The sequence below is a fragment of the Phascolarctos cinereus genome, unplaced genomic scaffold (assembly GCF_003287225.1).
Source record: "Phascolarctos cinereus isolate Bilbo 61053 unplaced genomic scaffold, phaCin_HiC Scaffold_4;HRSCAF=312, whole genome shotgun sequence".
Lineage (NCBI taxonomy): Eukaryota > Metazoa > Chordata > Mammalia > Diprotodontia > Phascolarctidae > Phascolarctos > Phascolarctos cinereus.
In genome coordinates, this window is record NW_027555847.1 from 229,276,264 (window position 1) to 229,289,490 (window position 13,227).

Genomic DNA, 13,227 nt, shown 5'->3' on the forward strand with positions numbered 1-13,227 from the left:
TATAATTGAAATAGTTTCCTCTTTCCTAAGGCTGAGGCTGGTGGATCTCTTGAGCTCAGGAGTTCTGGGCTGCAGGGGGCTAAAGTGATCAAGTATCCACACTGAGTTCCTATGTATTTTATTTTAAGCATAAAAACATTATTTAGATAAGGGATCCATAGGCTTTATCAGTTTGCCAAAGGGGTCTAGAACCTCTATTTTCTCTCTCTCTCTCTCTCAGTCTCTGTATGTAGAAACACACACACACACACACACACACACACACACACACACACCCCCTTTAAAATAACCTGGCACATAGTAAGCACTTGTAAATGCTTATGGATTTGACTTGACTTGACTCTCTTATTTAATGCTTCCCACAATCTGACTCCCAACAGGAATCTGTCTGTTTTGATCTCATTCAACAAACATTTATTAAGCATCTACTGTGTACAGAGCACTATGCTAGATTTTGGGAGAGTTTAGAAAGCATATAGTTCCTGAGCTCAAGAATCTTACTGTCTCAAATAGTCTTCTCTTCCCCTAAGTACTTGGAACCCAATGGCATTGTAAGAAATTAAAGGCTGCTAACAGTAATGTATTTAGTAATTGAGGATGTAAAGGATACATTATTTGGACTTTTTTTTTCCTGTTCCTTGAACAAGCCCCGTGTTTGCCTTCTGTGCCTTCATCTACACTGTGAATTAGGTCTATTGAATTCCCAAGTCAAGTGCCATCTCTTCTAGGTAATCTTCCTTGAATGTTGTTATCAGTAATATCTTTCCCTTCCTGGGATGTGACATAATATGTTTTGCCCTAGATATCAGAGCATGTGTCCCTATAAGACTGTAAACTTCATGAGTACAGGGCCACGTCTTATTTGAACTTTGTATTTCACCTTAGAACCTATCCAATGTTTTGCTAATATATGTTTATTACATTGGATTGTTGAATCTCAAATACTTCCCTTAAAGGGAATTAAAAAATGTGAATATAGGTCAAGGAGAATAACAGTTAAAATGCTTTTCACTGAAGCCAAAAGATATTTTAACACATGTTATTTATTTCAACTATTTGACAGAGGAAAACAACAGAATATTTGATCAGATTGGGTGAACCACAAGGTCCAGAGGAGCTGTAATCTCAGAAATACAACTCCAGTTCTCTCCATGTACTCCATTAGGACAGGAGTAGAATGAGCTGGCTGGTAACTGATGAATCAATAATGATGCCCACAGGCTGACAGTAATTGTAAGGGTGAACCAAATTGATTTTACATTAATGGATCAATTCGTAATTGTAAGGCCGACTTTTTGTCCCTGAATCAAGCAGGAATGTAAAATGTTAGTAAAGACTCCATGCCTATATTGTTTGTTGTTGGCAGTCTATGTGAAATCAAATTCAATTAATTTCAATTCAACAAACATTTATTAAGCACCTACTACATACCTTGAGCTGGTAGGTCCTAGGGATAGGGAAAAAACCCCAACAACTCCAAAAACAAACAAAGAAGCAAACAAACCAACCAGTCCCTGTACTCAAGGATTATTATATATTATTACAGGCAATATAGCATGTAAACAAATACAAAACATACACAAAGTAAGGTAAAATAATTTTAAGAGGGAGAGAATGCTAATAACTTAAGGTCTAGGGAAGGAATCAGGAAAGGCCACCTGTAGAAGGTAGTACTCCTGAGCTGTGCTTTAAAGGATTCTGGGAGTTCCGTGAAGCAAAGAAGAGGACAAAATATATTTCAAACATGGGGGACTGCTTGCTCTATGGCAAAAAATGAAATGTTAAGTATAGGGAACAAACAGCTAGCTGTTCAGTTTAACTAAGATGGAAAAAGCATGAAAGAATACTATGGAAAAATCCTGGACATGTAGATGGGAGTCAGACTGTGGAGAGCTTTAAATAAGAGGGTCAAATCAAGTCAAGAAGCATTTATTAAGGGCTTACTATGTACCAGGCAATATGCTAAATGCTGGGGATGTAAAGAAAGGCAAAAATCAGTATCTGCTCTCAAGGACCTCAGAGTCTCTAATGTGGGAAATTACATGCAAGGAACTGGATACAAATAGGATATATACAGGATAAATATACAGGGCATGTTTTTTGGTATTGTGTACTAAGGACAATAGGAAGCCACTGATGAATTTTGAATGTGTGTGCGTGTGTGGTGGGATGACATGATCAGACCCACATTTTAGGAGTATCAGTCTGGTAGTTCTATGGAGGCTGTGTGGGCAAAGGGAGAGACTGGAGGCTGGGAGGAAAAATCAGAAGGACATTATATTAACATAGGTAAGAGATGACTCTGGCCTGGATGTGGGGAGAGACTGTACGAATGGACAGAGATGGGATGGATTCAAGAGATGTCAGGGAAGTAAGATCAACAAGTTGTGTGGATGTTACTAAGTTATTAGCATAATGTTAGTATTAAGAAGTATAAGTATTAATATATGGAAGTGATTAAAGAAAAACAGCACTGCTATGGAGGTCTCAATCAACCGTCTAGACCAGGGCCCAACCAGCAAACCATGGCCCATGGGCCAAATCCAGCCTACTGACTGTTTTGGTATGATGAATGGTTTTTACATTTTAAAATGTAAAACAAAAACAAGTGGAAAGATAGATTTGACTCATGGGCCTCAGTTTGCTGACCTCTGAACTGGACCATGTGGCGCATGGATCAAATGGAGACACCTGGGTGAAGGTCAAGAGATTTCTATTTAAAATATTTTTACCTGAACTGGTTAGTTAAAATATTAGGTTAGCACAGCTAACAACATAGGACAAGGTGGGCCAACAAGGTCCAACCACCTGAATTTCTAGCTTAAGTGGCAAAATTCTGGGCAATGTTTGGTTCCTGGGGGCATGGTGAATATTGGTACCATTTTATAAAACTGCTACAATGGTAACTGAAAACCATTATCACTGATGTAAATCTGAAGGTAGGACCAAGATATTCCTTACTAAATATACCCTGCAGTTCTCAAGAATAATTTAGTCTGTTCAATAATAATATGCTAATGGATTTGATCAGAATTGATCAGTGACTAGCTCAAAGCTTCTAACTGTGCACTTTTGGTCAAATAAAATCGATTAAATTGGGGTTTTTTTTGGACTGCATTTTCATTGCTGATAAAACATTCCTATCTTTTGAATTACTAATAGATAAATCTTCAGCATTGTTAACAATGAAAAATTCCCACAGCCCACACACATCTGGATAGCTTCGCAGGCGACCCAGTGCTGAAAACAATCACTGGGTACTGAGCTAATGAGCAAAGACATGTGGAGAGTTAAGTCGAGGTGGGGCACAGAAGGCATCCCACCAATTAGAAGACCCGGGGACAACAAAGAAAAGAGGCTATGCAAGCCTCTTTCTACTCTGTAAAAGACCAAGGGAAAATCTGTGTTTCAGGAGACATTCCCTAGAAACCCTTACTTCTTTGTGATGTCACCTGGGCACCCCCTCCTCCCATCCCCTGCCTGTGTCTTCCCCCCAATTCATTAACCTATAGTAAATATGGACTGTGTATAAACAAACAAATGTGTGTGTGTGTGTGTGTGTGTGTGTGTGTGTGTGAGAGAGAGAGAGAGAGAGAGAGAGAGAGAGAGAGAGAGAGAGAGAGAGAGAGAAAGACAGAGACAAAGAGACAAAGAGATTACAGAGTCACAGAATTACATGGATGGAAGGAACCTTAGAGATCATCATTTTGCAGATGAGGAAATAAAGTCTCACTAAGAGGGATACAATGACATCCCAAGGTCCCATAGCTATAACATGGCAGAGTTGGGATGCTAACTCAGGTCTCTTGAATCCAAGTCCAATGTTCTCTCTACTACATGGAGTTTTCCCACCTCCACTCCAGCTGCCTTCTCAAGCTGGAAATGCCTCCATTCCTGAAGCCTCTTCCTTCATTCCCTGAGTTCCTCCCCAGAATTTCCTTTTGAGGAATTACCCATATCAGTTATACTCACTCCTAATCCAGTTCAGCTCCTGACTTTCCAAACTGTTCTCCTTTGCCCCTTTGTGGGTACCTTCCCCACCACCCCTGACCCCCTTCTTCAGCTACCTTTTAGGTGTTGTCTCCCTCCCTCCCAGAATGGGAGCTTCTTGATCACAAAGCCTGTCCTTTCTGCTTGTGTTTTGTATTCCTAACACTTAGCACAGTGTCTGGCACATAGGAAGTACTTAATGCTTTATCTGATCTACTCTACTGTGTAAGCATAAGTTATTATTTTAATTCTTCTTATTATACATGAATTGAGAAAACAACTTTTGTGTTCTAATATGGTATGAAAGGACCAATACCCACCAGGGTCCTCCCCTCTTGCAACAAGGATTAATTTTCCCTAAAAGGGGACAAAACTGTCACCAGGACCTGATGGACCTCTGCTTCTCTTGACATAGCTCCCTGGTCGGGGGCAGCTAGGTGGCATGGTGGCCCTAGATTCAGGAGGACTTGAGTTCAAATCCAGCCTCAGACACATAATACTTACTAGCTGTGCGACTAGGCAAGTCACTTCACCCCCATTGCCCAACCAAGAAAACCCAAACCCAAAACAAAACAAAACATAGCTTCCTGGTCACCTAGGATCATAAAAAATCTCATCTATTTGGAATTGGGGCCTCCAACTTGGTGGGTATCTAACGATCACCCCACATCTGCCTTGACCATCTGTGCCTTCATATGGAGATAAGGAGGAGCAGCAAATCTATAGAAGCTAAGTGTTTTCATACCCTTGTTGTATATCCATAGGGCTGAACAAATTTCCTTTTGTTGACTGGCAAATGCCTTTTAACTTCCTATTCCTGAACTAACAGGGTACCAACATCAGACCTACCCCTGACAGTTGGCATGTGTGAGAAAACAACAGTTTGAAGTTACCAAGTGTATTGTGGAAACTATAGTAAATGAACAAAGCTGTCAGATCAAAAATAATTTGTAACCATGCCAACCTGCAGAAAGGGCAAAACTAAAGTGAGAGAAGAAAATGTGGACCTGACCAAAGAACGCACAGAGAAATTTCCAAAAAGGAAATACTGTTAGTATCTTCAAAATCCTTGCTGAGTATTCAAGTTCCCTCCCCCCCCAATCTGCCACCACCCTACTTTTCTCTCCTTACTTCTCCCCACTCCAGTTCATTCTCTGCTCAGCTTTCAAAGTGATCTTTCTACAGCACAGGTCTGATGATGTCACTCCTCTATTCAATAAACCTCATGGGCTCCCTGTTACTTCCAGGATCAAATGTAAATTCCTCTATTTGGCATTCAAAGCCTTTACAACTTTGTCTCCAACCTACTTGCCGAGCCTTATTACATACCTTCCCTCTCATCTAGCCAAACTCTCCTTTCTATTCCTCATACATGACATTCCAGCTTCCATCTCTATGCCTATCTCTGGAATGCATGCCTTTGTTTCAAGACTCAGCTCAAGGGGCAGCTAGGTGGTACAGTGGATAGAGCTCCAGCCTTGGAGTCAGGAGGCCCTGGGTTCAAATTTGACCTCACACACTTGACACTTACTAGCTGTGTGACCCTGGGCAAGTCACTTAACCCCAATTGCCTCACCTGCCCCCCCAAAAAAGACTCAGTTCAAGGGCCATCTTATATAGTACATGAAGTCTTTCTCAATCCCCCAACTGCTACTGTCTGTTTCTCCTGCCCCCATCACCTTTTATCTATTTGTATATACATTCAGGTTGTCTTCCCTAACTAGATATTAAGGTCCTGAAGGCAGGAACTGTCTCACTTTTGTTTCTGAATCCTCAGGGTCCAGTGTAGTGCTTGGTGGTCAAAGGCTGATGGATATTATGCCCCTCCATATACTCTATGTGTAATGTAAACCACATATTCTATGTGTAATGTAAACCTCAGTTATGCACAGAGCTGCCCTGCCTGCATCTGGCTGACCCCATGTCTTTTTTTTTTTTTTTGGCAATTGGGGTTAAGTGACTTGTCTAGGGTCATACAGTTAGTTAAGTGTCAAGTGTTTGGTCTGAGGCCGGATTTGAACTCAGGTCCTCCTGACTTCAGGGCCTGTGCTCTATCCACTGTGCCACCTAGCTGCCCCAGACCCCATGTCTTCTTGCTGCTGAGGGATGCAGGCAAATCAGGATAATGAAGCATGCCTGTCATTGGTCCTTTAGCCCTAAGAATGGAGCTCACCAATTTATTTATTTATTTATTTTTTATTAAGCTAGGCAATGGGGTTAAGTGACCTGCCCAGGGTCACCCAGCTGTTAAGTGTTGCATGTCTGAGGCCAAATTTGAACTCAGGTCCTCCTGGCTCCAGGGCCAGCTGCCCTGAGTTCACCAGTTTAAAAAGGAGAGGCAGCTTCTGGCCCATCCTCTCCATTGCTAGGCTTCTCCTTTCTCTCAGCTCCACAGTATGGTGACGGCTCCCATATGGTAGCTAGAGAAAACGCTCACCTAGAGGAGCTTGAGGCTGGACCTCAGGCTACCTCTTCTGCTTTGTGTTTCTTTGCCTGATCGTAGGTGACGAGCCATGATCCTGACATGGCCTCACCTTGTGAGTTTGAGAGGTCTGGGGATCTTGGGTGCTTGGTCAGGGCTGGGGGTGTCCCTCGTATTCCTAAAGGCCTCAAGAGAGGAGAAGATAGCCACTCTGGCTCCGGATCCCTGGGCTGCCATATTAGAAGATGTGAACCAGTAAGGGACTGTGTGGACGGTGTAGAACTAACATGAAATGTAAAATATTTAACAGCCCTCTGAACTGCATCACGTCTTGGATGTTTTAAAATATCATCCTCCCAGGAAAGGATAACAGGATTGCGTTATTGCTATTGCTTGTTAAGTCTCTGTCAATGCATGCTTATAGGTCTTGGTTATCTGAAGCATTTCCTTTGTGCTGAGGAAATAAATAGCTCTTCTATACCTGATCTGTATTGTGTAATATGTACTTTCCTATTCATTGCTTTTTGGAGAGACTCTAGACATTACCCAAACATAAGATTTAAGTAATTTTCCACGGGCTCTGAGGTGATGGTGCCAAAGAGTGTTAGAAAAAGAACCTAATCCATTTCAATAGAGGCCAGGCTCCCACAGGATGAACCCGGTTATGCAGTTATGTAGAGAGGCCCCTTAGAGGAGGAGAAGGAGAGGTCTCAGTGCCTCAGAATCTCAGGCTTGGCAGTAGTTCATTATTGTTAAATATGTTTCAGCCAAACTAGGATACTCTCTATCTCTCAAACATTCCTTAGGCCATTACATGGGCTTTCCTCCATGCCTGGAATCTTCTAATGGAATTCTCTTTGCCTACTGAATTCCTTGTTGCTGAGTTGTTTTTCAATTGCTTCTGATTCTTCATACCCCCATTTGGGGTTTTCTTGGTAAAGACATTGGAGTGGTTTGCCATTTCCTTCTCCAGCTCATTTTACAGATGAGGAAACTGAGGCAAACAGGGTTAAGTGACTTGCCGAGGGTCACACAGTTAGTAAGTGTCTGAGGCCAGATTTGAACTCAGGAAGATGAGTCTTCCTGACATCAGGCCCAGCACTCTAGGATAACCCAAATGTCTCTCCCTTTATTTCCTAATCCTTTAGGAACTTTTAAAAATTTTCCCTTCTGGAACTCACATAGCAATTCTCTTAATGCCCAGATGGTACATCCAGATATGCCACAGGAGGGGTCTCTCATCTGTCTCCCCTACAAAGTGTGAAATCTTTAGACAAGGTGTAAATTCTCGACTTCCCCACTGATGAGACCATAAATAGTCAAAGCAACTCCTTGGGGACATAACCAGTCCAGTCCTTTCCTCTATCCTCAACACTGTCTCTCTCCCCCCCCCGCCCCCGCTTCTCCTCCCCTCCCAAAAGAAAAAGAACTCATGGTTCCTAAAGAATCAAGCAACCCTTCTTCTTTTATTTTACTTTTTATTTTTCTGTTGAGGTAATTGGGGTTAAGTGACTTGCCCAGGGTCGCACAGCTAGTAAGTGACAAGTATCTGAGACCGGATTTGAACTCAGGTCCTCCTGACTCCAGGGCTGGTGCTCTATCCATTGCACCACCTAGCTGCCCCTCTTCTTTCATTTTTTGTTGGTCTTTGTCTTTCTTAGGGACCTAGTCTATCCTCCCTTATAGCATCACTCCGGATGAAGTCCTCTATATCTGATCTAGATTACATACTTTTGACATAATGTATATTACAGTTATCAATATCGATTTCTTATCTTCTACCTGACTATAGGTTCCTTGGGGGAACGGATATGTCTTAGCTAAACTTTTTTCTCCTATAATTAGCACAGCGCTCTGCATACGTAAGGTGCCTAATACATTTTTGTTGCATAAATGAATAAGTCCACACCTTTGTCCACATAATCTAAAAATGGTATTGGCTGTCATTGTTCTAACTTTGTAACTTCAAATCAGATTTCACAAACCTAGATTTGAAGGAAGCAGATTTGCTATATGAAATCATATTCTCCATAATCACCTCTTTTCAGGATAAATACACAAAACTCCTTCCCTTCTGCCCCAAATGACCTATGAACTGTGCATTTTTTGGGGGGAGATTCTAATTTAAAATATCACATATATATGTGTATACACATTATATGTGATATACAAATATACAATACTTGGTATGATACAACCAATAAATATTATCTTATTTGATCCTCACAACAACCCTGCAAGGTAGAGGCTGATATTATCTTCATGCTGAGGAAATAGACACAAACAGAAGTTAAGTGACTTGCTCAGGGTCATGCAGCCTAGTGTCTAAGGCCAGATTTGAACTTGGGTCTTCCTGAGTGGCCCAGTTTTTTATTCACTGTGCCACCTGATTGCCTCAGTAAGATGAAAGGTGAAAGCATTCCAGTTTTCACACACAATTTGTTTTATAAACAAGATTCAGAATACTGCCCTGTATATACTATTCAACACAACACAATGAAATGTATATTCTCACATGCATGAGAAAATACAGTTTCATAAGAGTAAAACTTCACTAATATGGACTGATTTGATTGGGATTTGAGTGAACAAAAAGGGGATGAGACCAGGCTGAATGAATGAAAAATCTGAATGGACAGGATAAGATAATTTGTCTTATTGGTTTAACATTATTTAAATTTTATATGTTATATACAATACTTAGAAACATACAAAAAAGAAACATATCCCCCCCCATTTTCAAATCTGTACAACAACTGGAAATAGATCAACAGCTGGATTTGGAATCCAAAGACCTAGGTTCACATCTGTATCTAACATGCATTGTCTGTATTACATGAAGTCAGTTAAGTGCTCTGAAACTCAGTTTCTTCATCTGTAAAATGGGAGAGTAGGAATAGATGACCTCTAAGATCCTTTCCAACTCAAAACCTGTGGTCTCATGAACCATGCCTTAAGAGAGTTTCTTAGGAGACTTACTTTAATGTACAAGTCACATGCCAATTGATATATGTGTAAACGAATGATTCTAAAATGCTTGAAAAGTCTTTATTCTCTTAAGAAATGCAAACATCATCCAGATCTTTTGTTTATACTATTAATTGATCTAGAACACTCTTTTTTAATGGACCATATATAACTAAATTCATCCCAGCCTCATCTGAATTATACTAAATTTCAAATTAGTGGAATCTAAATAAATGAAGTTTTACAGCATCTACCCAAAGTGCTAAATACTGAATTAATGACCCAATTCTGACCTTTCCTGTAGTTGCCTTCAATCTTTATTTTATAGGCTGGAGAGCATGGAACAGAGTTTATTGTGAAATCTGCTAATGCATCCTGAAATCTATTATTTATAACAATAGCATCTATTACAAACACTTGCCCAGAGCCCAGAATTCCTTTCTGCTGCCAGGTTTATCCAGTCTTCAAGCGACTAAGAAACAGAAATTTATTCAGAATACTGATAAAATTTGTTTATATTTTTACTTGCTTTCTGGAAAATTCACATAGGGTAATTTAAGAAGCATTCTCCTTCATATAGAACAGATTTTCACGCTGCACAGCACTCTACTTAGTGTTGCTTTGCAATAACGCAAGTAAGATGTTGTAGCAAAATCCCACCATGATGTCCTATGTGGTTGTTATACCCTTCAGATCTCTGCCAAGGTGGCACCAGCCTTAGGAACTAGCTAGCCTAAAGACGTGCTTCTAGGAAATCATTTAATGCCACTTGGTAGGGTACAACCATACTCCGAAGGACCTTCGGGTGAAGGAGAGTGAAGGGCAATGAGTTTGGCAACTTACCTCCATGTTGTACTTTTCCACCGTCCTTCTTAAAGGATCTACAGCCTGCCAGCAAATCAAGATGCAGAGATCAATCAGTAGCATCCCTCCAACAATTACCAGCAGCTTCTGGTCTTTAATGATCTGCAGGGACAAATAAGAGTAGAACAGAAGGCAGAGGTGAGTTAGAAGTTTCCCTATAGTAGCTGAAGAAGTGTGATCTACCATGGGGTGTTTAAATATCATCTCTATGAACCCAACTTTGGTCTTTTCCTCTGACATTTTCACTTTGAAGTAGACTGGGACATGGAGAAGAAACAGCGTACACATACTTGAGCACTTGTATCCTGGTCTCCTATGATCTTTGGTATTCTTCTCTTTGAGATTTTCACCCCTATTTGGAAGGGTAACTTATAGATTCATGGATTAGGAATAGTATATACAGGGCATGCATATATCATAGATTCATTAAAAGGGGCCTTAGGAGTCACGTACTCCATCTCCCGAGAGGCAGTTAGGTGGCACAGAGAATAGAGTCCTGGAGTCAGAAAGACCTGAATTCAAATCTGGCTCTAGACCACTTACTAGCTGTGTGACCCTAGGCAAATCACTTAACCTCTGTTTGCTTCAATTTCCTCAACTGTAAAATGGGGATAATAATAGCACCTATTTAAAGCTTGGGTCCAACCATATCATTACCCCACCTCAACTTGATAAATTCTAGTGATTCTCTATCACCTCTAGAATAAAATAGAAATTCTTCTGTTTGATGTTCAAAGCCCTTCACAACCTAGGCGCCCACCCTTCCAGCTTTCCAATCTTCTTACACCTTGCCCCCCTGCTCTGTACCCCCAACACATTCTTTAGGACACAGAAACTAGTCTCCTTGCAGTTCCTTGCACAAGACACTCCATCTCTTAATTCTGGGCATCTTCACTGACTGTCCTCCATGCCTAGAATCTGCTCCCTCCTCATCTTTGCCTCCTGATTTCCCTGTCTTCCTTCAAGTCCCAGCTAAAATCCCACTTACAGGAAGTCTTTCCCAATGCCTCTTAATTCTAGCGCCTTCCCTCTGTTGCTTATCTTCCATGTATTCTGTTTAGAGCTTGTTTATACATAGTTGCATGTAGGTTGTCACTTCATTAGATTATGAGCTCCTTGAGGGCTGGGACTATCTTTTGACTTTCTTTGTATCCCCAAAGCTTAGCATGGTACTTGACACATAGTGACCCAAACCCCATTTTATAGGTAAGAAAAAGTTCTAGGAAAGTTAAGTGACTTGCCCTAGATGGCATTGCTAATTTGTTGCAGAATTGAGGCCGAAGCTCAGGTTTCCTAGAAGACTTGACGACAACAATGATGAAAACATATTAAACAGAGCCTTAAAATTTATCAAAGCCTTTTTTTTATGACAACCTTGTGTGAGATGAGTTAAGTATCATTAACTCTATTTTATTGATGGGGAAAACTAAGGCTTAGAGAGGTTGAGGGACCTCGCTATGGTCACACAGATGGTAAGTTTCAGAAGCAGAATTCAAATGCCAACTTCATGATTCTCTATCCAATTCTATTTCTACTAGGTCCCCATCCAGAATCTTTTTAGAAGCAGATTGTTCCATCATGCAGAGGGGCATAATGGTGTAGTGGAAAGAGACTTTGAATCAAAAGAGTCTGAAGCAAAAGGGTTCTTAACCAGGGCTGTGCTGGAGCCAGCTTGGACCAGCTAGTGAGAGCCTATTGTTAAATTTTCAGTGTGAGCATTTACACTTTAGAAATAAGTAAAGGCTACAAATCAGGGCTTGACTTGTTATTTTGATGATCGTGTAGACTTAAGAAAGTGATGGAGAAAATGTCAAGAAGGCAGAATATACTTTAAAAGTGTGTTGCATATTATTTCTCCAGAGACCCAGTTAAACATTTATCAGCACATCCCTATTCTTGACCATTTTTTGGGTATGTGCCATGGATCTCTTGGGCAGCCTAATTAAGCCTATGGACTCCTTCTCAGAATAATGTTTCAAAAAAAATTAATAATTGAAGGAAATGCTAGATTTTGGTTATAAGTTAGTTAAAATAAAGATGTAATTTTTTTTCTTGTCCAAGTTCATTAACCCCTATGGATCCCAGGGGGGATAAGAATCCCTTGTCCAAAGACTCAAAAGACCAGGGTTCAAATCTTGACTCTGCCACTTTATAATTATGTAACCATGGGAATGTCCGTTCTCTTCTTTGGCCTCAGTTTTGTCTCCTGTAAAATGAGAAGTTTGAACAGGACGATCAAGAAGGTCTTACATTCTGTGAGGGAAAACAAGAGCTGGTTGCCAATCCTGAGGCCTTTTGTTCTCTATAGACAGGTACAGATTGCAGTCCTAATTTGTGACAAAAGTACTGTCTTTGCTGGGCCTTCATTGGGACGAAAGCATGGAAGCACAACTTCCTCTAGGATATAGAAGCCATGTTATTGGTAGGTGGCAGTGTGGTATAGTGGACAGAGTGATGGACTTGGAGGGAGGAAGACCAGGGTCAGATTTCCCTTCAGATGCTTACTAGCTGTATGATCCTAGGCAAGTCACTTAACCTGTTTCCTCATCTATAAAAATGAGGATCTTTGACTCAGTGATCTCTAAGATTCCCTTCCAGCTCTAAATCTATGAATATGACATTCATTTGGAGTGCGACACCATAGTTTGAGAGCCTGGTGAATAAGAGATCATAAACCAGAGTTTGTAGATTGCCGACCATCCTGGCAGAAACCAGTCCCACTAGAAACGGGACTTTCCAAGACATGACAGTGCATGCACAGGTGTGAATGATTTGGTTTTGGGAAGGACATTGTCATCCCAAGATAAGAACAGTGGATGCTAACTAGAGGGTTCAATTGGAATGAGTCAGAATGTACCAGGAAAAATTCCCCACTGACTGGATAAGGAAGGCTGAAATGGTAATGAGGAAGATTTTAGTTAAATTTAGTCCGACAAATATGTATTAGATGATAATGATTAGACCTACAATCTTGTTGGAGAGAT

At 40.8% G+C, this 13,227-nt stretch overlaps 1 protein-coding gene across 1 annotated transcript in view; it reads right to left on the reverse strand.

Moving 5' to 3' along the window:
* Window positions 1-13,227, reverse strand: part of GABBR2 (gamma-aminobutyric acid type B receptor subunit 2) — an 822,765-nt gene that overhangs the window by 110,104 nt on the left and 699,434 nt on the right. Inside the window, exon 13 of the mRNA XM_021008593.2 lies at window positions 10,223-10,345. Coding sequence (XP_020864252.1) covers window positions 10,223-10,345 — 123 coding nt within the window. The remainder of the gene's footprint in view (window positions 1-10,222; window positions 10,346-13,227) is intronic.